A 22,310-nucleotide genomic window follows, 5' to 3' on the forward strand; every position below is an offset into this window, starting at 1 on the left:
AGAAGTAATTGTTGGGATAAAATTTCGTCGCACCTTAAATTCGTGGATTGACCTACCCACGAAAACCACGAAAATTCGTGCCCCACGAATAATAATGATTTTACAGTATATTGGCGCAACCTCTGCAATCTTATTAGTACTGACAATTCTTATTCGTTAAAGATTAAACTACCGCCACTATAACATTAAATAATTTTATATGAGGAGTTAAAGGAAGCTATCGACCTTCACTATGTGTGCAAAAAAGCGCTTATGGGCATCTGTCATACATCCTTCACTGTGCTGATGTGTCTTGATATAGCAACCAGTCAAAATGATTAAAATACGTTTGTAAAGGCTTTTTATACGCCCGTTTGAAAAACGGGACGTATTATGGGAACGCCCCTGGCGGGCGGGCGGTCGGGCGTATGGGCGGGCGGGCGGCGTCCAATTTTGTCCGGAGCATATCTCCTACATGTATGGAGGGATTTTAATGAAACTTCATAGAAATGTTCACCACTATGAGGAGCAGTGTCGCGCACATGAACCAGGTCTCTAGGTCAAAGGTCAAGGTCACACTTAGAGCTCATTGAAAAATGCTTGTCCGGAGCAAAACTTCCACATGTATAGAGGGATTTCAATATTACTTGGCACAAATGTTCACCATTGTGAGGCGGAGTGTCGCGCACAAAATTCAGGTCCCTGCAGCCAAGGTCAAGGTCACACATAGAGGTCAAAGTTTAGATAAAAATATGAAGATGTGTATGGGGACGATTTAATCATCATTTCTTGAGGGATTGTAACACAAATGGTCATTATCATGACTACGGCTGTGACACATGTACTTAAGGTCAATATATGCAAGGTCAAGGTCACTAAAGATGGTGAAATATCCAGATTTTGTCTGGAGCATATCTCCTGCATGTATGGAAGAATTTTTATAATACTTTATGGAAATGTTCACCACCATGATATGTATTGCTCCATGCATGATCCAGGTCTCCAGGTCAAAGGTCAAGGTCACACTTAGAGCTCATTGAAAAACGCTTGTCCGGAGCAAAACTTCTACATTCATAGGGGGTTTTCAATATAACTTGGCACAAATGTTCACCATTGTGAGGCTGAGTGTCGCATGCAAAATTCAGATCCCTGCGACCAAAGTCAAGGTTACACATAGAGGTCAAAGTTCAGATAAAAATTTGAAGATGTGTATAGGGACCATTTAGTCATCATTTATTGATGGATTGTAGCACAAATGGTAACTATCATGACTACAGGTGTGACACATTTAATTTAGGTTAATATTTGCAAGGTCAAGGTCACTGGAGATGATTAAATATCCAGATGTTGTCCGGAGCATATTTTCTTCATGCATGGAGGAATTTTAATGTTACTTTATAGAATTGTTCACCACCATGAGACGTAGTGCCCTGCACATGAACCAAGTCTCTAGGTCAAAGGTGAAGGTCACAGTTAGAGCTCATAGAAAAACGCTTGTCTGGAGCAAAACTTCTACATGCATAGAGGGATTTCAATATAATTTGGCACAAATGTTCATCATTGTGAGGCTGAGTGCCGTGCATAAAATTCAGGTCCCTGCGACCAAGGTCAAGGTCACACATCCTGTGCATATCTTCCCTACTGATTTGTTTTAAGGTTCATTTAACAACACAGTGCCAAGAATAAAAAACTTGCTTGCTAGATAACACTTATCCATAATGCCCCCATCTCCATCTAAAGCTTTCGTAAACGGGCGTATTTTGTGACTATGGCACCCTTGTTTTACCAGGGCAACGACAGTGTCTAAACCATAGTGGCTGATTTAGAATACCTTTGTGCGTCGTGTTGTCACTAGCGAGAGCACGAAAAGCGCCAAACGGCGCGTTGTCGCTTTATTGTCCTGTCGCTAACGAAACACACCAAACCGTGCGTTGTCGTGCGGAGTGTTGTCGCGATGTCACATTTTTGCTCGGCTCAAACACCGAAGGATTGGCTATTTGTATATATATATATGCCAAGCGGCAGGGCGTCATGACGCCGCACGACAACGCACCGTTTGACTGATTTGGTACATTGTGTGTTGCTTTGTCGATAGCGACAACGCAAGCTATATCGTTATCGTATTTTCATCTTGTTGCTAGCGACAACACGACAAAGACTAAACAGCGCGTTGTCGCCTTAATTGTCTCTAGCGCAACATGCCAAATGGTGCGTTTTTGTGCGGCGCGTTGTCGCGATATCGCTCTGTCGCTTGGCTTATAAGCCAATACTTCGATTTGAACTGAGCGACAATGTGACATCGCGACAATACGCCGCAGGACAACGCGCCGTTTGGCGTACATCGTTAGCGATCGACAGGACGACAAGACGAAAGTCCGACAATGCGCCGTTTGGCGCTTTGTCCTGCTATCGCTAGCGCAAACACGACGCAAAAAAGCGTTCCAAATCAGACACCGTAAAAACGATATAGGTTGTGTTGGCAACGCGCAGAGTGTACCAAATCAGCCACCATACTAAATACTGGCCGAAACATGTATAATATTTCTTGTTCCTGATAGTGGAAATGTTGATTTTTTTACCATTTCCAGTTTTCTGATTATTTAAACAGCAAAGTTTCCCTATGTTATTCCTTCTGTAAAAGGAACGTTATTCACAGCTGTAGGTTCGAATCCCGCCAGGGACTTTGGCTTCTTTCACATGAAAAAGTGTTCATTTGTTAAAGAACTTCCTTCATTAATCTCTATATAATGTATCATTATATGCATATGAGCAACTGTGTGTGTGTGTGTGCGTGCGTGCGTGTTATAATTAATATAAATCAATTCCACATTTAAAAAAAATGACGATGCATCAGCGTTACTATTATACATATATAAATACGAGTATCTAAGCTAGTTTGAAGGTGTCAATGACTGTTTCAAGTTTCAGCTCATCTGATAATGGTATTGAAAGCTTTTATAAAAAAGTTTTTCCCCCCACTTAAAATATTTTTTTTAATTATCATATATTATATCTTAAAAAGGGGTATTATTAAGAGTTAAATTTGTAGAATAGTAAAATTTTTCAACACAAGGAACTAAAGGCAAGCGAAAAATCGTCTTTTAATTAATTTAAAAAAAATTGTAGAAATTTGATGACAATGTAAAATCAGATATCCTGGCCAAGTCTGATAAGCAGTAAGTTATTTCCATCGAGTTACCAAGACAACAACAAACGGTCTCAATAACCAGATAATAATAGTATAACGTGTTGCTGTACGGTTTTTGGTGAGTTGGCATTTGTTTGTTGTGTCAAGTTCGACACAATCTTAGTTTAATTACGGACTTTGTATGTTTTTAGTTTTATTTATAATGGGCGCCAGCTTTGCCATATGTCTCAGACTATCGGCCTCTGTTACGTCGCTGGTTGTAGAGCCTGCAACGGAGGACTTAGCTCGTCTGCAACGTCGCTGATCGTAGAGCCACAACGGAGGTCTTCCTATGCCGTCTTTCGTCGTAGATCTTCTCTAGGACCAGTTCGTCGCTTCCTGAACGCGGTAGACAATAGAGGAAAGGCACCTCTTCCGGAGCAACAGCTCTTTGTAGGGCCACACCCTTCACCGTTGGTTAGGTCACACTAGCTAAGCGAACTAACTAGGTACCCATCTGGTGTGACCTATGCCCTTCTAGCGACGTGCACGCCGCGAAGGGAAGTCGGAGGGTTACGGACTTTAAATACAGTCAGTGGTTATATATGGAATTTTGGGAACTGGTTGGAGGTGTGGATAAGTTTACATCAATAAATCAATATGGAATATTATTGTTTAAATTGATATTCGTGGCCTTGCATTGTTGTCCAGGCCTACGTAACGATTTATAACTGACCAAGTAGCCGTCTTAACACCCCGACTACAATTAACGTCAAAATTGTTTTAACATGACATAAGATATCGAATGAAATAAAGTGTACATATGTATTAACACATACACTACAAGAAATAGTGAATCATTGTACATGCTAGATAATAAATATATGAATGAATAAAGTACACATAATATATAACAACCATTGAAGTAATTTAAGTGAAAACTAAGTTAATTTAAACAGTGAGACTTTCTTAAATTTATTAAAGGCTATTTACACTTAAAATCATTACCTCTAACTAAAACAACCATAAGTTAAGATAAAAAAATAACTAATTGGTATAATTTGCCCCCAAAAATGACTGAATTTTGTCCAATTGGCATTTCACAGTTTTATATTTCATTACCAGATCATCAATAGAATCAATATAATCATATTAAACAACAATTAATTTTGTTTATTTATGCACTTATCAACATTTAAGTTTTAATTATTTATATTTACTTATTATAACAAGTATTAAAGTACCAAATCAGTAAAATTGATGAATTTCAAAAATTATTGTTCTAATTTTTTACAAAATATTTTACAAAATCCAACATTCACAACTTAAATTTATAATGAAAAAATAAAATGTAAAACTATTATACATTTATCTATTTTTAGCTCACCTGTCACAAAGTGACAGGGTGAGCTTTTGTGATCGCTTTTCGTCCGGCGTCCGTCCGTCGTCCGTCCGTCGTCCGTCCGTAAACTTTTACTTTAAATGACATCTCCTCATAAACCACTATAAGCCAATTTCATCCAAACTTCACAGGAATGTTCCTTTGGTGGTCACCTTTAAAAATTGTTCAAAGAATTTAATTCCATGCAGAACTCTGGTTGCCATGGCAACCAAAAGAAAAAACTTAAAATATCTTCTTTTAAAAAACCCAAAAAGCTAGAGCTTAGATATTTGGCATGAAACATCTTCTAGTGAGTGTCTACCAAGTTTGTTCAAATAAAAGCCCTTGGGTCAAAAATGGCCCCGCCCCAGGGGGTCATTGATTTTCCCTAAATGCATATAGTAAAAATTTAAAAAATCTTCTTTTAAAGAACCCAAAGAGCTAGAGCTAAGATATTTAGCATGAAACATCTTCTAGTGAGTGTCTACAAAGTTTGTTCAAATAAAAGCCCTGGGGTCAAAATTGGCCCCGCCCCAGGGGGGTCATTGATTTTCCCTATATGCATATAGTAAAAACTTAAAAAATCTTCTTTTAAAGAACTCAAAGAGCTAGAGCTAAGATATTTAGCATGAAACATGTTCTAATGGGTGACTACCAAGTTTGTTCAAATAAAAGCCCTGGGGTCAAAATTGCCCCGCCCCAGGGGGTCGATGATTTTCCCTATATGAATATATAGTAAAAACTTAAAAATCTTTTTTAAAGAACCCAAAGAGCTAGAGCTAAGATATTTAGCATGAAACAAGTTCTAATGGATGTCTACCAAGTTTGTTCAAATAAGAGCCCTGGGGTCAAAATTGGCCCCGCCCCAGGAGAACATTGATTTTCCTTATATGTGTATAGCAAAAACTTAAAAATCTTCTTCGAAAAAACCCAAATAGCTAGAGTTTAGATATTAAGCATGAAACATCTTCTAGTAAGTGTCTACAAAGATTGTTCAAATAAAAGCCCTGGGGTCAAAACTGGCCCTGCCCCAGGGGTGTCATTGTTTTTAACTATATGTGAACAGTAAAAACTTAAAAATTCTCCTTTTAAAAAACCCAAAGAGCTAGAGCTTAGATGTTTAGCATGAAACATCTTCTTATGGGTGTCTACCAAGTTTGTTCAAATAAAAGCCCTTGGGTTAAAATTGGCCCTGGGGGGGGGGGGGGGTGAAGGAAAGGGGGCGAGATCATTGTTTTTCATTATATGTGTGTAGTAAAAACTTAACATCATGAAACATCTTCTAATTGGTGTCTTCCAAGTTTGTTCAAATAAAAGCCCTGGGGTTTAAACTGGCCCCGCTCCGGGGGGCCTATATACAGGTGAGCGACCTCAGGGCCATCATGGCCCTCTTGTTTTTGTGAAAGTCTTATTGTTATTTATTGAAATAAAATGTAACTGCTTAATACATATAAAGGTCTAGTGCACTTTAAAGTGCACTTATGAAGTGCACATCTAGTGCACTACAAGTGCACTTTGAAGTGCACATCTAGTGCACTACAAGTGCACTTTGTGTAACCTTTAGAGTGGACTCGACTGTAACTTTATTTTACTCGTTCAATAAACTCAATATTGAATTTACACTAATTAAATATCCTTTATTTATTGAATGAGTTGTTTAAAACTATTATGCGTAATGAATATAAACGAATATAGTAACTTATTCACACAGAGCTGCGACTTTAGGACGATCATGCCGATCAAGCCACGATCTGAAAAATTATTGGATCGGGGCCGATCGGGGCCAATCGGCGTCGAAATCGAACAATTTGGCAAATTTGAACCTTATATCGACTGTACTACGAAGTTCCCACGTCAAACGCGCTGCTGATACGCTTCTACTACGATGTTACGCTGACCGATGCCGACCAGCGGCCGCGTTTACTGCGTTTATACTATGCTGCCGCTACGACATTCATGCAAGCTCGCACTACGACGCTACGCAGACCTACAAGACTGTACGACGATATCGCTACGACGGTGCCGATCATTACCCGCTTGTAGTACGCTTCTGGTACGATTTTGGCGATGATATACATATATCTTGGGTTTCAAAAATTATTTTCCATTTACTTCCAAACTTAAAACATGAACGGACGTATTACTGCTGATCTGATTCACCTGGCTTTACTTCATCAAGAACAAAGATTGGTTGAAATTGAAATTGCACAGATTGTTAACAGGCGGAGGCGCAGAAAGAGGCCAAGAAGATACTGAATACGGCCATGGCTATCTGCAGATAGGAGGCTCCAGTTTGGACAATATTATTACACTGATGAGAGAACTCCGAATGGAAGACACCACTTTCTTAGATTATGATTGGTCAAATAGCAGCGCTATAAAAAATAAACTGCTACTCGACAGGTCGTGGTATGATCGTCGTAAGGTCATGGTAGGTCTTCGTAGGATCGTCATGAACGTAGAGAGATCGAAGTGGGAACGTAGTAAGAACATAGTGGGAACGTTGTAGAAGCGTACTCGGTATGTTCCTGACTGTACTACGCTTTTACTGAGCTTTTACTACGATCATGAAGAACTATCCACGATGCTTCCGCGCTGCTTGTACGATTGCAGCGCTTCTACCACGCTCTTTTTACGACTTTATCCCGTTTTTTGTTGGCCACGATCCCGCTACGCTTGTTTTGAGCACGTTCAAAATGAACGTGGCGAGAGCGTAGAGCTTTCCAATCATGAAGACGCTACCGCGATCATACTGCGCTTATGTAGACTCCACAACGTTTCTCCTGCGATTTGCCACGATCGGCCACGTTTTCGGCCGCGCTTTGATCGTAGTAGAGCGGCGTCTATGTGTGAACGGGGGATTATCAAACTAAGTATATAATTAAGTATATATAATAAAAGCAATCTATATGTATGCTTGTATGTCGTTAATGCTTAATGAGGGTCCATCCGCCCTTTCAGGCACAAAATGCAGCTTTCGCTGTCGAGTACGGAATTTACCTCTATGCAATTTCCACGGAGTATTAGCCAAAGAGCCAAAAGTAGGTCACTGTACGGCGGTCAATGAGAACCTAAATGTACAGTAACCTGAGACAATATGAAAGGGTAGCCCTGAAAAGGGCTGTTGGTGCCAGCAAAAGGCCTGTCGTTCAAGCCGTCTCATCGTGCTAGAGGCTCACGCACCCTAGTACACAATCCTCGTCGACTCAGAGCCTACTTTGTAGGGCCACTCCCCTCGGCTTTAGTCAGGACACCGGCAGCTAACTTCATGCAAGCTTAGTCGTGCCACCTTAAACGTTACCCCGAGCTGAAGAAAACATACGAACTTGCCGTCTTACACGTAGCATTGGTTCTTCAATCATCTGCCGATGCCATTTGTCTTCTCAACGACGTACACTTACCGAGGGAAACAAGTACAAGCAATCTACATTGTACCTAGCTATGTATCTATATATACTCAACTCAACTCATACATTCGTGATATAGGCCACATAAAAGTATATATTAGCCGCAGTTTTTATACCCCCAAAAACGAAGTTTGGGGGGTATATAGGAGTCACCCGGTGGTCGGTCGGTCGGTTGGTCGGTCGGTCGGTCCAGACGTCCGTTGCATTTTCCTTGTCCGGAGCATAACTTGAAGACTAATGATTGGAATTCAATATAACTACACACAATGGTCAAGCACATTGAGAGGAAGAACCATAACTCTATCTTGACTAATTAAAGAGTTATTGCCCTTTGTTACTTTTCCTTGTCCGGGGCATAACTTGAAAACTACTGGTTGGAATTCAAAACAACTTCATACAATTGTCTAACACAATAAGGGGAAGTGCAGTGAACAAGAACCATAACTCTATCTAAAGTAATTACAGAGTTATTGCCCTTTGTTACTTTTCAATTGCTTTCTTTTTTTTTTGTCCGGACCATAACTTGAAGACTAATTGTTGGAATTCATTATAACTTAATACAATGGTCAAGCACATTGAGAGGAAGTGCAGTGCACAGGAACCATAACTCCATCTTGACTTATTACAGAGTTATTGCCCTTTGTTACTTTTCCATTCCTTTCTTTTGTCCGGACCATAACTTGAAGACTAATGGTTGGAATTCAATATAACTACATACAATGGTCAAGCACATTGAGAGAAAGTGCAGTGCACAAGAACCATAACTCTATCTTGATTAATTACAGAGTTATTGCCCTTTGTTTCTTTTCCTTGTCCGGGGCATAACTTGAAAACTATTGGATGGAATTCAAAACAACTTCATACAATTGTCAAACACAATAAGGGGAAGTGCAGTGCACAAGAAACATAACTCCATCTTGACTAATTACAGAGTTATTGCCCTTTGTTACTTGTCCATTGCTTTTTTTGTCCGGAGCATAACTTGAAGACTAATAGTTGGAATTCAATATAACTTCATACAATGGTCAAGCACATTGAGAGGAAGTGCAGTGCACAAGAACCATAACTCCATCTTGACTAATTACAGAGTTATTGCCCTTTGTTACTTTTCCTTGTCCAGAGCATAATTTGAAAACTACTGTTTGAAATTCAATACAACTTCATACAGTTGTCAAGGACATTAAAAGGAAGTGCAGTGCACAAGAGCCATAACTCCATTTTGACAAAATACAGAGTTACTGCCCTTTGATACTTTTCCTTGTCCGGAGCATAACTTAAAAAGTACTGGTTGGAATTCAAAACAACTTCATACAATGGTCAAGCACAATAACAGGAAGTGCAGTGCACAAGAACTATAACTCCATCTTCAGTATTTATAGAGTTATTGCCCTTTGTTTCTTTTCCTTGTCTTTCTGGACTTATTACAGAGTAATTCAATAAAACTTCATCAATGGCCAACCACATTGAAAGGAAATGCAATATACAAGAACTACAACTATCTTTAATTGCCTACAACCATAACTCTATATTTCAATTCTTTTACAAGGTATTCTGTTACTAGTAACATCCTCATTTCTGAAGCAGTCTTGTGGGGTATTAATCACATTTAGTGATAGTTCTAGTTTTTGTTGTTGTTTTTTTTGGTTAACGGGACAATTAAGGTACGATTTTTTAAACTTGGAAAGCGTTTTACCACACAAAAACTGAACTCACAGCAAAAACATCTGTTATATCTAAGTGATACAGTTTGTCATGCACCTGTAAAGTTGAAATGTTCTTGAAACTATGATAAACGGCTTTTAGTATACATGTATATGTAGGCCTTTAATTGTTTAAAGTTACATTAAATAAATTTCATAAAAAACTAAATAGCGACATTTCATTAATAAATTGGGTTTTACATCGACTCCAGGTCTTATTTTGGTGTCCAAACAACCAAAATGAGTTTTATTAGCATAAAAATAGGTAACCTCATTGTGGCGAAATGGGAAATACAATTTCTGTTTGCATGAGAAACTCCGCCTTCGGATCATCCGTACATCAATATTAAATCAACAATCATGACTATAAGTAGCAGTCCTAATTTAACGGTATATTTCCGCATTGTAACGAATGTTTTCATACAAATTTAATCTTTTTACGAGATTATTACTTTTACTGAACCCCAGGTTTAGTGCACCGTGAAGCTTAAACGGTTAAAGTGTAATTGCACAAGAAAATATCACATTTGCTGTGTTCGGATAGCAACTATAAAACTGTGACGTAGCGCATACACGAGCTCATTATAGTCTTCATTTGCATGTTAAAATTCGTATACGAACTTTAATTAGTGGTACCGTGGGGTTTCCCGTTTAAAATCCTTATTTATGAACAATATTTGATGAGATTTACAACAATACTATTAAACATGTTAATGAAACTGTAGAATGTTTGATTTTTAGGCCGACGGCAAAATATTTTTACATATTTATTTAATGTTACTTTACAATAATTGCCCCAGTTTACAAAAAAGGCCCAAAATGCAAACCCAGCAATTATAGACCAATCTCCCTCACATGCATAGCGTCCAAATTGATGGAGCACATCTTAGTGTCCAATATTATGTCCTTTTATGATAAACACAACATCCTTAGCCCCTATCAACATGGCTTCAGGTCAAAACGGAGTTGTGAGTCCCAGCTAGTAAGCTTCTCCCAGGAAATTCATGACAATCTTGAAAGTGGCCAACAAACTGATGTCATAGTCATGGATTTCAGTAAGGCATTTGATAAGGTGGACCATCACAAACTTGTGAGTAAACTAGAAAGATTGGGTATAAAGTATGAGGTTACAAATTGGGTCATTCCTTCCTTAAGTCACGCTCCCAGCAAGTTGTAGTTGAAGGTAAAAAATCAGGAATCCTACCAGTTTCTCTCAGGTGTCCCCAAGGCTCGGTATTAGGTCCCTGCCTTTTCCTTTCTTACATAAATGACCTCCCAGATAGTGTCAAAGGTAAGGTTAGACTCTTTGCAGATGATACTGTTGTCTACCTAACCATCAGATCTAAACAAGATGCCCAAACCCTCCAAGATGACCTTCATGCTTTAGAAAAATGGGAAAAAGACTGGTCCATGGAATTCAACCCTGACAAATGTGAAGTTCTCAGGATAACAAGAAAAAGAAACCCTGTAATATTTCCTTATACCCTCCATAACATCCAACTAAACTCAACTCAAGAAGCGAAATACTTAGGAGTCACTATTAGTCAAGACCTTTCATGAACCAAACATATAAACAACATCACATCTAAAGCAAATAATTCCCTCAGATTCATTAGAAGAAATGTTAAAACTCCAAGTAAAAAGATAAAAGAAACTGCATATAAGACCTATGTTAGACCTCAGGTTGAATATTGCTCCATAGTTTGGCATCCTTGGCAGAAATACTTAATTTATAAGATAGAGCAAGTACAAAGATCAGCTGCTAGATACATTTTTAATGATTATGACTATACAGGTAGTGTCTCAAAAATGATAAATGATCTTAATTGGCAAACCCTTGAACAGCGTCGAAACATCAGTGCTGTAACCTACTTGTATAAAATACAAAACAACATTGTTTTTGTTGACCACCAACACCTTACTCAAACAAGAAATCTGAACTACCTGATACCCTACTCGAGGACACAATATCATCAAAATTCTTTCTTTCCTAGGAGCATACGCCTTTGGAATAGCCTTCCCCTAACTGTTCAGTTCAGCCCCAGTTTAAACATCTTTACTGAGAGGCTTGACCCATTCTATAAATTCTAAACTGCACACTCTGTTTTTAAATTAATAGTCTTGTAGAACTTTTATTCTTTTAACTTTTTAATTTGCATATAAATAAATTCTTTTATTAACAGTTCCCTGACAACGCGCCTGCTAGTCATAATCAGAATTGATTGTTAAGCAGTATGATGTAGATGTAGATGTAAAGGAGTGTTTTATAAGATTTCAACTAAATCAAACTAAAATAAATTCGTACAGACTAAAAGTAATTGTTTATAAAAAATCAAAATCCTGTTTTTAATTCACACAAGTAAGCTCAATGTAGGTAGTATATCATATATATCGAATTTCTAATTATACATACTATATATAGTTAGCTAATTTCAAATGAAAGCTTTTAAAAATGGAAGATCGATTTCATGTACTTTGTATCATGCACTGTTTTAAGTAGATTAACTTTTAATATTATTATTATTATTATTTTGTTATATTCAATAATAATTTGGCTTTTTTACTATAAGAGGCTATGAGTGTGTGACTAAAATATAGAATTAAAAAATTTAGTACTCGAGAACCTTATACACGGACTCAATGAACGAGATGGCTGTAATGCTGTCACCGTTCAGGAAAATAGTAAATATATGAACTTGAATTTCTAGAAAATACTCTGATTAAGAAAAGTTGGCAGCGAAAGTGATTCGTTTGAAATGGAAGACGTTGACAGGAAGAATGCGAAAGTGGCCATTATCGGAAGGTAAATTTGTATTACCGCATAAATAATATCACTTTTACTTTCAAATAAACTAGAACGGTGAATATATAAAATATTTGCCCGTGTGATTAAACCGAGTAAGTGATTATTTGGGGAAATGATCAATTTGTACTGTTCTTTTCAAAAAATAGAATACACAACTTCACAGCATGTTGTGATGATAAAGTGTCTAAGAGAATAGCTTATATATATACATGTAATATGGAACTTTCTTGCATATCGCACAAGTTTATCTACTGTTCGAAAACCTAGCTAAATGCCGTTTTCCGGTACTTTCTGTACATAGCTCTGGGGAATTCACCTAATGGAGTGTAATAGCGAACTCAATGTTTTCGGCCTTTTTTTTAAATTAAACTGAAATAAAACAGTTATTTCTTTATAAGAAAATAATTAAATATCATTGTATGAATAATTCCATACAAAAAATAAAGTAAATACACAAGTTTACGCAGAAAATAACCTTATTTATTATGGAAGATTCCACTACGTCTGTTTGAATTTTATTGATTTTCATTATAAACAATTTATTTTTTTGAATAATTTGCAATAGATAGTAAACGAATATTGATAATTTTCAAAAACATTAATTTTTTTCACCTTAAACGGTTAAATAATGATAGAAAAAGAGACATATCTCGTTACTGTGTTATGTACTTCATTTGGTGTAATTCCCCACAGCTAAAACGGTAACGTACCGGAAAACGGTGTTTAGCTAGGTTTTCGAAAAGGTCAATTTGTCTCTGAGTACTGCCAACCCATCTCGCGAGTGTTATAGGCAGGAATAGTGCACGTCGGGTGTGTTAGTGAAAGGTGTGAGAGAAAGTAAAAATCTTAAAATGAACATGATAAGATCAGGACAGTGAGAGACATTGAAAACATGTAGTCATTGTTAAAATGTAAAAAGTAAAAACACAACAAGTCAACTAATACTGTATCTTAACCACTGCCTGTTTGTATTTATCTAGATCAGGCAGGGTGACAATGTTCCTTGCGAGCTGGTTCCAAAGTGTGATACAGTGGGGGAAAAACGAGAACAAATGGTAGTCTGATGTAACCTGTATTTTCCTAAGAGAGAGGGGATGCATATGTCTAGTAAGCCTAGATGGAGTTTTAATGTAGGTGGGAAGGCTAATTATTAATGGCTACTAGTGTTGGGTATCGGACTCAAAAATCACTATCGATAATCGGACCACCACAATCGATTGTCTGCCGATAGTACCATCAAGTTCGCACTTATAATGGCCCTTTTTTCTTTAGTTTAATTTGCTCTTTGAATTCAAAACAAACAACACAAATACCTCAATATACTATTTTGTGACAGTCAATTTTTGTAATATACAACTTTATGGCAGTCAATATTAGTACTAGTCAACAGGTCAAAATATCAATGAGTAGTATTGAAGATCACTAATTTAACTACAGTAGATATATAAATTTATAATGTTATGATACTGCAAACTATAATTTTCTAAAGTAGTATTAACCATGTAAAATAGGTTTTGAATACAAAAAATACTTTAAAATTGTCTGGAATTAAAGAGATTCGGTCGGGAAACTTCTTTTTGACTGCATGTAAAAAAGTTACGCCATAGGCAATTCAGCGGTGGTAGAACATTAAATAATCGATTTTTAAAAAGGACTATCGATTGTTGCCGATTATGGTGTGGTCCGATTAGTTATCGATTTTCAGAGACAATCGGGACAACACTAATGGCTACTAGATTATGGTAAATTTTAAAAAAACATAATAAGTCCAAAGTCTAGTCTGCGATGCTCGAGAGAACGCCAGCCAAGATCTTTCTGCATGGCTGTAACTGATGACAAGGGGGAGTAGTCATGTTTTACCCAGAGTATAGCTCATCTTTGGACCATCTCTATTTTTTGGATGTTTGACTGTGTGTAGGGGCTCCAAACAGTTGATGCATACTCTAGCTGGGGTCTTAATAGGGCTTTATAAGCTAGTTGTTTTACTTTTTCATTTTTTGTATTGATATTTCGTTTTATGAATCCTAAGTTTTACTTGCATTTGATGTAATTCTTGAGATGTGTGTGTTGTAGTTTAGGTCTGCGGACAAGTCAAGGCCAAGGTATTTTGAGCTAGGAACTGATGTTAAAGCTTGGCCATGAAGGAAGCACTTGTTGTTGATGACTTTTTTGTTTTTAGTGATGTGAAGGACTTGACATTTTGAGGGGTTGAATTCCATGTCCCACTCCCTTTCCCAGATTTGCATCTAATTGAGATCCTCCTGTAGAGAGTGTGAGTCTGAGGACGAGTTTATAGTAATGTAAACCACAGTGTCATCTGCAAAGAGGCGAATTTGAGACTTGGAGACAGAAGATGGAAGTTCATTAATGTAGATCAGAAAGCAGAGTGGGCCAAGGACAGAGCCTTGGGGGATGCCAGAATTTACGGGGACTTCTGTAGAGTGTTCATCATCCAGTACAACAGTTTGGCTTCGACCTATCATTAAGGAAGGTGTCCAATTGAGAATTTTTATGGAGACACCATTTTTCTTGAAAGGGTAAGGAGTAATTTACGGTGATTTACTTTATCAAAGGCTTTGCTAAAGTCAAGGAGAATAAGATCTGTTTTTTTGCCTGCTGAGATGTTGTTGACAAGGGAGTCTGTGAGTAAAATAAGCTGTGTTTCACATGAACATTTCTCCTTAAAGCCATGCTGATGGTTGAAGAGAATGTTGTGATTACTGAAGTGTGAAGAGAGATGTGAAGCGACAATGTGTTCAAGCGTTTTGCAAAGGATACAAGTTAATGAAATCGGTCGGTAATTGGCTGGATCTGTGCTGTCACCTTTTTTGTAAATAGGGCAAATATAGGCTTTGGTCTAGTCAGAGGGAATTGTACCAGAGGATAAAGATTTTTGGAATAGAATTGTGATGATATCTAAGATTTCATTCCTTAGTTCTTTGAGAACAACTGGCAGAAAGTGGTCTGGGCCTGCAGCTTTATCTATCTTTAGGTTGACAAGAAGTTTCAGCACCCTGTCTTTGCTGACAGATATATCATCCACTTGAGGGTATTTACAGGATTTTTTTGGGGTCAAGGTAAAAGAGTTTTTGCAGGCAAGTTTGTTTTAGAGACAGTGGAGAGGCACTGGAAAAAACTGATTGGAAAGTGTGTTCAATATATTGGCTACTTACAGCAGTGCTAGAAAATCCTGTCTTACACACCCAATGTAAGACAAGACGCATGCTTTAAATGACATCATTGCCGCGTGCCTTTTATTAATGAATTGCGTAATAAGGAGGACGTCATTTTAGCGTTATGAATGAAGTTGTAAGTTCATACGCAACTATTAGAAAAAAGTGCGTAATGAGAATATCAGCAAGAAAAAGAATCAAACACCGGCTGTCGGTACAGACAGGAATACCTAGCTCTCGGGAAACTGTTTAGCCGAAACTTAGCATAGCCTTGTTACTACCGTAAACAGTTACCCTCAAGCTAGATATTTTAGGTCTGTGCCGGCAGCCAGTGTAAGCTCTTATAATATGACTTATTGTACTTGGGCATTTTCCAACTGTTTTGGGAAAAAAGTCTCTTGGCATTAACTGTGAAAATTGGATAAAATTATTCATCATTTTGGGAAATTTGAGATTTTGGAAATGTACCTTATACATGACTTTTAAGCATTTTAACATGTGTGTTTGATTTATATATAGCCTGCCACTTCCTTTAAAAAGAAGTCAAAACAGTTCATTTTTCCCAAAGTTCAAACAGTTTGAATTTTTGGTAAGAAGTTGGGTTGGTCTTTCTTAGGTCCCTTGTTATATGATGAAAATGCTCTTTGTACACATTGCCAGTAATCAACTAAGGATTGTAGCAAGCTAAATTTATTTGGTGTAGGAGATTTAGAAATGAAATTTTAAATGGGATACTCATACTGTCTGAGAAATAATAGACTGATAAACAAAATAACTTTGTATCAACATTGAAGTGGCCTTAAATCGTTTCATATAATAGTCAAATAAAAAGAACTCAGGTGGAAAATAAAATTTTCCGACGCTAAAATACACAATAAGGAAACCCCTCGATAGCTCTTATCTTGTTCTATCTGTCCACTCTCTATATTTAAATTAGTAAAGGGGCTGATTTGTTTCCTGGTCTTCTATTTTTAGAAATGAACGTTACTGACGTCCTGTAAATAGCTCTCGGGACACACTGCCTTGAAGAAGGCTGTCCAGTTATATCATTTTTTTGATGCACTTTTCCAAGATAAAATTACTGAAATAATACTTAGTTTGAAACAACACAGAACTGTATTTACAACAGAAAATAAAATCTGAAGGCTGCTAAAGTCATTAAATCATTTAATTATAATGAATTAGGTATATTTTTAGAGCATTATGTTCTTATGATGATTAGTCATTTGTTTTTGATGATGTAAATTTATAAACCATAGACTTTATCTCCTGTGCTAAAATTAAACAATAATAGTCTATGAAATATCTTTTTTTTTCAATTTTTCTTAAGTTAATTTATCGTACAGGTAATCTTATACAATGAGATACTAGTTAATGATAGAAAATACGTATAAAATTCTATATTAAATTTCCTATATGTAGTGATGAGATTTAATAAAGTGAAGTTTGTAGGTGCTTTAGTTATGTTCTGTTATGTTAATTTTACGTTTATGTAATCAATTACTACTTGAATTTGTTCATTAAATGTTTAATGATAAAGTTAAAGAAAAAAATCAAAAAATCTTTGTCTCAACGGTTGAAGCAATTTATAAGCCTCAAGCAAGAGACAGTTAACCTTTGACCTGCTGTCAGGAACTGATTCTACCTCTGTGACCAGTGCAGACCAAAATCAGTCAGAACATCCTTGGTCTGCACTGTTTGCTATTCAGTCAGTACTAATTATGATCTTTTTCCAAAAGAATGATGAATGAGTTTGTCTGGGATGATAGATGGACAAGTATTCAGTAAGTTAAGGGTTAACATATTTGGTAAAAAAATTTCTTTAGCATCATTAAGTTTGCTGTATAGTCATACACTTGTATCTGTTCAGCTTAGTATCCCTACATTTTATTCAGCACATTTTTATCTTACTGTAACCATACTTGTTCACTGTAACCAAGATTAAATATTTCTTTAAGTAGGTCACTACTTAAAGTCAGATAAACCCATCAGTTAATGATGTCTCTGATACCCCAGGGTTAAAAACTAGTTGTATATCAGATATTGTGGTCAGTTGGTTATCAAAAATACTGTAGCCATCGGTCAGCAAGTTTCATGAGTCTATTTAAACAAATCATTTTGATATCAATGTTTATTCTGCTGAGCTTTGCTAATGTGTTTTATCTAATAAAGTTGTCATATTATATATATAGGAAGAAGTTGATTTTCTGATCAATGATTTGTACTTTTTACATTTTTTTTATTATTTCTTTTAGATTACACTCAAAACCAACATTTACGTTATGCAATAAAGATATTAAAAGATGGTTAAAAGAAACACATGTCAAACATTCACATAAAAAAAAAGGTTTTCACAGAATTGAGCATTGTGGTAACTTTAAAATGGGGTGTATATTTGGATATGTACAATAGTTTTAGCCAGGATTTTGGATAAAAAATATTGGTCCTTAGATTGGTAAATGTTGGTATGTGGGCACTTGGGTTGGCAGGCATAAACATTGCAATTAGTTTATTTCTTATGTGGAATGAACCAAACTTTTACAGAACTATTGTTTACAAATACCCTGGTGCATATTGTCATAGTTTTGTGATTTAATCATTTTTAGCAGAATTATAGTCCTTTTGTTGTTGAGTTTTTATGTGTAAGTTTGATAGAACAACACACTTTTGTGCACATTACCTCTGACATTACTCAAGGGATTTCAACTAATTATTATTGTAAGTAACAGATTTTGTGACAATTTCTGTCACTTGTTTTCTAAAAAGCTGCAATAAAGCCAGCTTGCAGGTTACCCATAAATTGCACTTATATATTTTTATTTTCTCATATTTATTGATTTCAGTGGATTGATTGGGCGGAACTGGGCTATGATATTTGCTGGGGCTGGCTATCGTGTATGTTTATATGACGTTGAACCAGGTCAAGTTAGCCGGGCACTAGATGCCACACAGCATACACTTGCTGGGTACCAGGAGAAAGGTCTTCTAAGGGGTCAGGGGAGTGCCGTAGAGCAGGCAGAGAGAATAAAAGGCACAATAAATCTTCAGGAATGTATTAGTGGTGCTTTTTATGTTCAGGTAAACTGTCTCTTCAATATAGTGCTGCATTCTACTGTATTCAATTATATTTTGTTAATTTTGTTTGGAAATATTGTCATGATAAAAGTAGGACTCAAACCCATTATCTCTAGGTAGAGAGGCAGTCACCTTAACCATTATATGAGCCGGGTCATGACAAAACCAACATAATGGGTTTGTGACCAGCATGGATCCAGACCAGCCTGCGCATCCGCGCAGTCTGATCAGGATCCATGCTGTTCGCTGTCAGTTTCTCTACTTGTAATAGAGTTGATAAGCGAACAGCATGGATCCTGATCAGACTGTGCGGATGCGCAGGCTGGTCTGGATCCATGCTGGTCGCAAACGCACTATGTTGGTTTTGTCATGACACGGCTCATATGCAGAACACCTCCCTCTTTGATAAATAGAAGTTATTTAAATTGCATGGATGTCACAATAAAAAATTTTAAGTATTGAACATAAAGTTTTGATCATTATGACAATGTTTACTATTACATAACTTTGCAAAACATGATGTAATCAAAGATCAAAAGAAGATTTGATTGTTAAAACTATGAACATTTTATAAAATATTGTAGAAAATTTCTCGACACATTGTAGAGATTATGAGTATTTTATGAAATATTGTAGAAACTGTGAACATTAATTATGGGATATCTTACAGAAACCTGGAAGATTTTATGATATATGATATATTTATGATATATTGAAGGAGTGTGTACCAGAAGATTTGGACTTAAAGAAGAAAGTATTTGGACAGATAGATGATCTAATGGATGATGATACAATAGTGGCAAGCTCTAGTAGTTGTCTAACAGCCACCATGTTTGCTGAAGATTTCAAACATAGACAGAACATGTTAGTTGCTCATCCAGTATGTATGCTTGTTGTGTCTTGTTTGTAGATGTGATGTTAGTTATTTGATGTTAAGTAAAGAAATTCTTGAAATTTTGGAGGCCACAATATACTTCCAGAAATTATAAAGGAGTATATATCATGTATAGTGTTATTTAGTTTATTTTTCTTCCTTCCTGCATTCCTTCTTTTCTTCCATATCTGCTACTTATATTATGTTTTCTTAGTGTCATCTTTTATTGATCAATGGCTTGGATATTTGTTTTGTAGATTACCTTTATGGATTTCTCTCTTAAGTTTTGAGTTTTTTTCAATTTCACCAGGACTGAATCAACATTACAAAGTAAATGAAGACATATCCTACTCACCCTGGCTTCCATGATGCTCAGATTTCTTATTAAAATTTTTGTCAAATAAAATACATTTTACTAAAATTACTTAATTTGATAAAAGATTTTCTTTAAATTAAAAAGAAAATGGTCCTTGTCATCACCCACATCATACAAAAACCAACAAGGAAAGAATATGTTTGATATTGAGACACTCATTATTATGTTTTATATGATGAGTCATGTTTATGTTTCAGGTAAATCCTCCATATTTCCTACCCCTAGTAGAGATAGTCCCTGCACCGTTTACATGGTTGAATGTGATACAGAAAGTGAGGTCATTAATGGAGGAAATCGGTCAGTCACCTATCACACTGAAGTATGAGGCTCGAGGCTTTGCCCTCAACAGAATACAATATGCTTGTATAAATGAATGCTGGAATATGTATAAGGTAAAAATTTATAAGATATAAATCTGTGGGGCTCTTGTCTAATTTGACATAACCTTTGAATATTACTTGGAAGTGATTGAAATATAAAACTTGCAGTTTTCATTAAGTGAAGCCTGAAAAGATAAATTTCATCTGAAATTGTTTATCATAAAGAAAATAAAATTTTTGATTCTTAGATGATTTAATGTAAATGACTGTGTATCATTTTGTTTAAATTTCTCATGTCTATAGACAGGATTGTTGAGTGCAGAAGATATCGACAGAGTATGTACAGAAGGCCTCGGGAGAAGATATGCTTTCATCGGACCTCTAGAAACTATGCATCTTAATGCACATGGTAATTTATTTTAAGTTTTTCTTTCATCTGACAGATTTAAAAATTAAAAATTTTGAAATTGATTAGCAGAAATAAATCTTTTATATAAAAAAAAAAACAATTATATTATTTTATGGTTTACAAGATGAGATAATATGCTGTGACTTGTTTTGTGCATCATAGAGTTAACTCCCTTATTACAGTCAGTGTCAGCATAATTTATTATTCCTGAAATCTTACTGAGATATTCATTGTAGTGAAACTGAGCATTGTGACAGGGAAATTTTGTGATAAATTGGCACCCTTGTTGACGATGTAGACCATATTTTATATGCTTACTGTTTACTTATGTTAATTGTATATCTAGACAAGAAATAATGTATTAAATGATAACTTTATTTACCTATAGGTGTCGAGGATTATTGTCAAAAATTTGCCCAAGGTGCCTACAATGTACAGCAGGAAACGTTCCACCCACTTCCTGTTCTCTATGACCTAAAGACTGCCAAAAACGTGCAGGAAGAACTTGAGAAAAAAGTGCCATTAGAAAAACTGCCTGCACGTCGTGCATGGCGTGATAACATGTTAGCTGGCCTAGCAAAGTTTAAAGCTGAATCAGAAAAAGATGACTTCAAGTGATTGACTTACTAACTAGATGCAATAAGATATGTAAAGCAGGCTTTAAAATGCAGTTTTTTTTTAATCCAAACTATAAAGCTTTGCTTAGCTTTAATAACTAATTATTTTAAAGCTTTAGTAACACTATTTTAATAACTTTTAAAAAATAATGTGCCATTGTGAAGTCAAATCGAAATTAAAGTAATTTTGCAATTAATTAAATCTGTTGAACAAAATTTAAAAAGATTTTAATCCAAACTAACGCAGATACTGTGCCATGTTTAAGGTGGAGTCATATAGTATGATCAGAAAAATCTTACGATAATGTATGTAGATACTTGGGTAACTGGAGTAGAAGATTTAGATTCTATATAGTATTATATAAAGTAGTAATGATCTCATTTACCTTGCCAGTGTAAATTTGTCACGTCAGTATATAGATTAGAAAAATAGAAGTATAGAGTAGACATCCTTAGAATAGTATTAACTGTTACATTAAGTTTTTGTGGATAACTTTCAGGAAATTTTGTATTTTTTGCCATATTTCATCATCTGTACATCTATAATTTAAATTAATTATGCCCCCACTTCGAAGAAGAGGGGGTATATTGCTTTGCACTTGTCGGTCCGTCCCGTCCGTCCGGTCCGTCGGTCCGTAGACCAAATGGTTTCCGAGTGATAACTAAAGAACCCTTAGGCCTAGGAACTTCAAACTTGGTATGGTGATTGGTCATGACCAGTAGATGACCCCTATTGATTTTGGGGTCAAGGGGTCAAAGGTCAAGGTCACATTGACCTTGTATGTTAAAACGGTTTCCGATCAATAACTAAAGAACGCTTAGGCCTAGGAACTTCAAACTCGGTATGGTGATTGGTCATGACCAGCAGATGACCCCTATTGATTTTGGGGTCAAGGGGTCAAAGGTCAAGGTCACATTGACCTTGTAGGTAAAAACGGTTTCCGATCAATAACTAAAGAACGCTTAGGCCTAGGAACTTCAAACTTGGTATGGTGATTGGTCATGACCAGCAGATGACCCCTATTGATTTTGGGGTCAAGGGGTCAAAGGTCAAGGTCACATTGAC

At 36.3% G+C, this 22,310-nt stretch overlaps 1 protein-coding gene across 3 annotated transcripts in view; it reads left to right on the top strand.

Moving 5' to 3' along the window:
* Window positions 1–22,310, top strand: part of LOC132759312 (lambda-crystallin homolog) — a 33,425-nt gene that overhangs the window by 9,056 nt on the left and 2,059 nt on the right. Inside the window, exons 1-6 of one of the 3 annotated variants that reach the window (XM_060751064.1) lie at window positions 12,205–12,397; window positions 18,417–18,651; window positions 19,367–19,528; window positions 20,096–20,290; window positions 20,522–20,627; window positions 21,016–22,278. In XM_060751064.1, the coding sequence (XP_060607047.1) occupies window positions 12,351–12,397; window positions 18,417–18,651; window positions 19,367–19,528; window positions 20,096–20,290; window positions 20,522–20,627; window positions 21,016–21,245 (975 nt within the window). In that variant the 5' untranslated portion in view covers window positions 12,205–12,350 and the 3' untranslated portion in view covers window positions 21,246–22,278. Of the gene's footprint in view, window positions 1–12,204; window positions 12,398–18,416; window positions 18,652–19,366; window positions 19,529–20,095; window positions 20,291–20,521; window positions 20,628–21,015; window positions 22,279–22,310 lie in introns of those variants that run through there. The other 2 variants (XM_060751066.1, XM_060751067.1) reach the window with 2 other exon arrangements.

The sequence above is a fragment of the Ruditapes philippinarum genome, unplaced genomic scaffold, assembly GCF_026571515.1.
Source record: "Ruditapes philippinarum isolate M1 unplaced genomic scaffold, ASM2657151v2 ctg1443_1_1_1_1, whole genome shotgun sequence".
Lineage (NCBI taxonomy): Eukaryota > Metazoa > Mollusca > Bivalvia > Venerida > Veneridae > Ruditapes > Ruditapes philippinarum.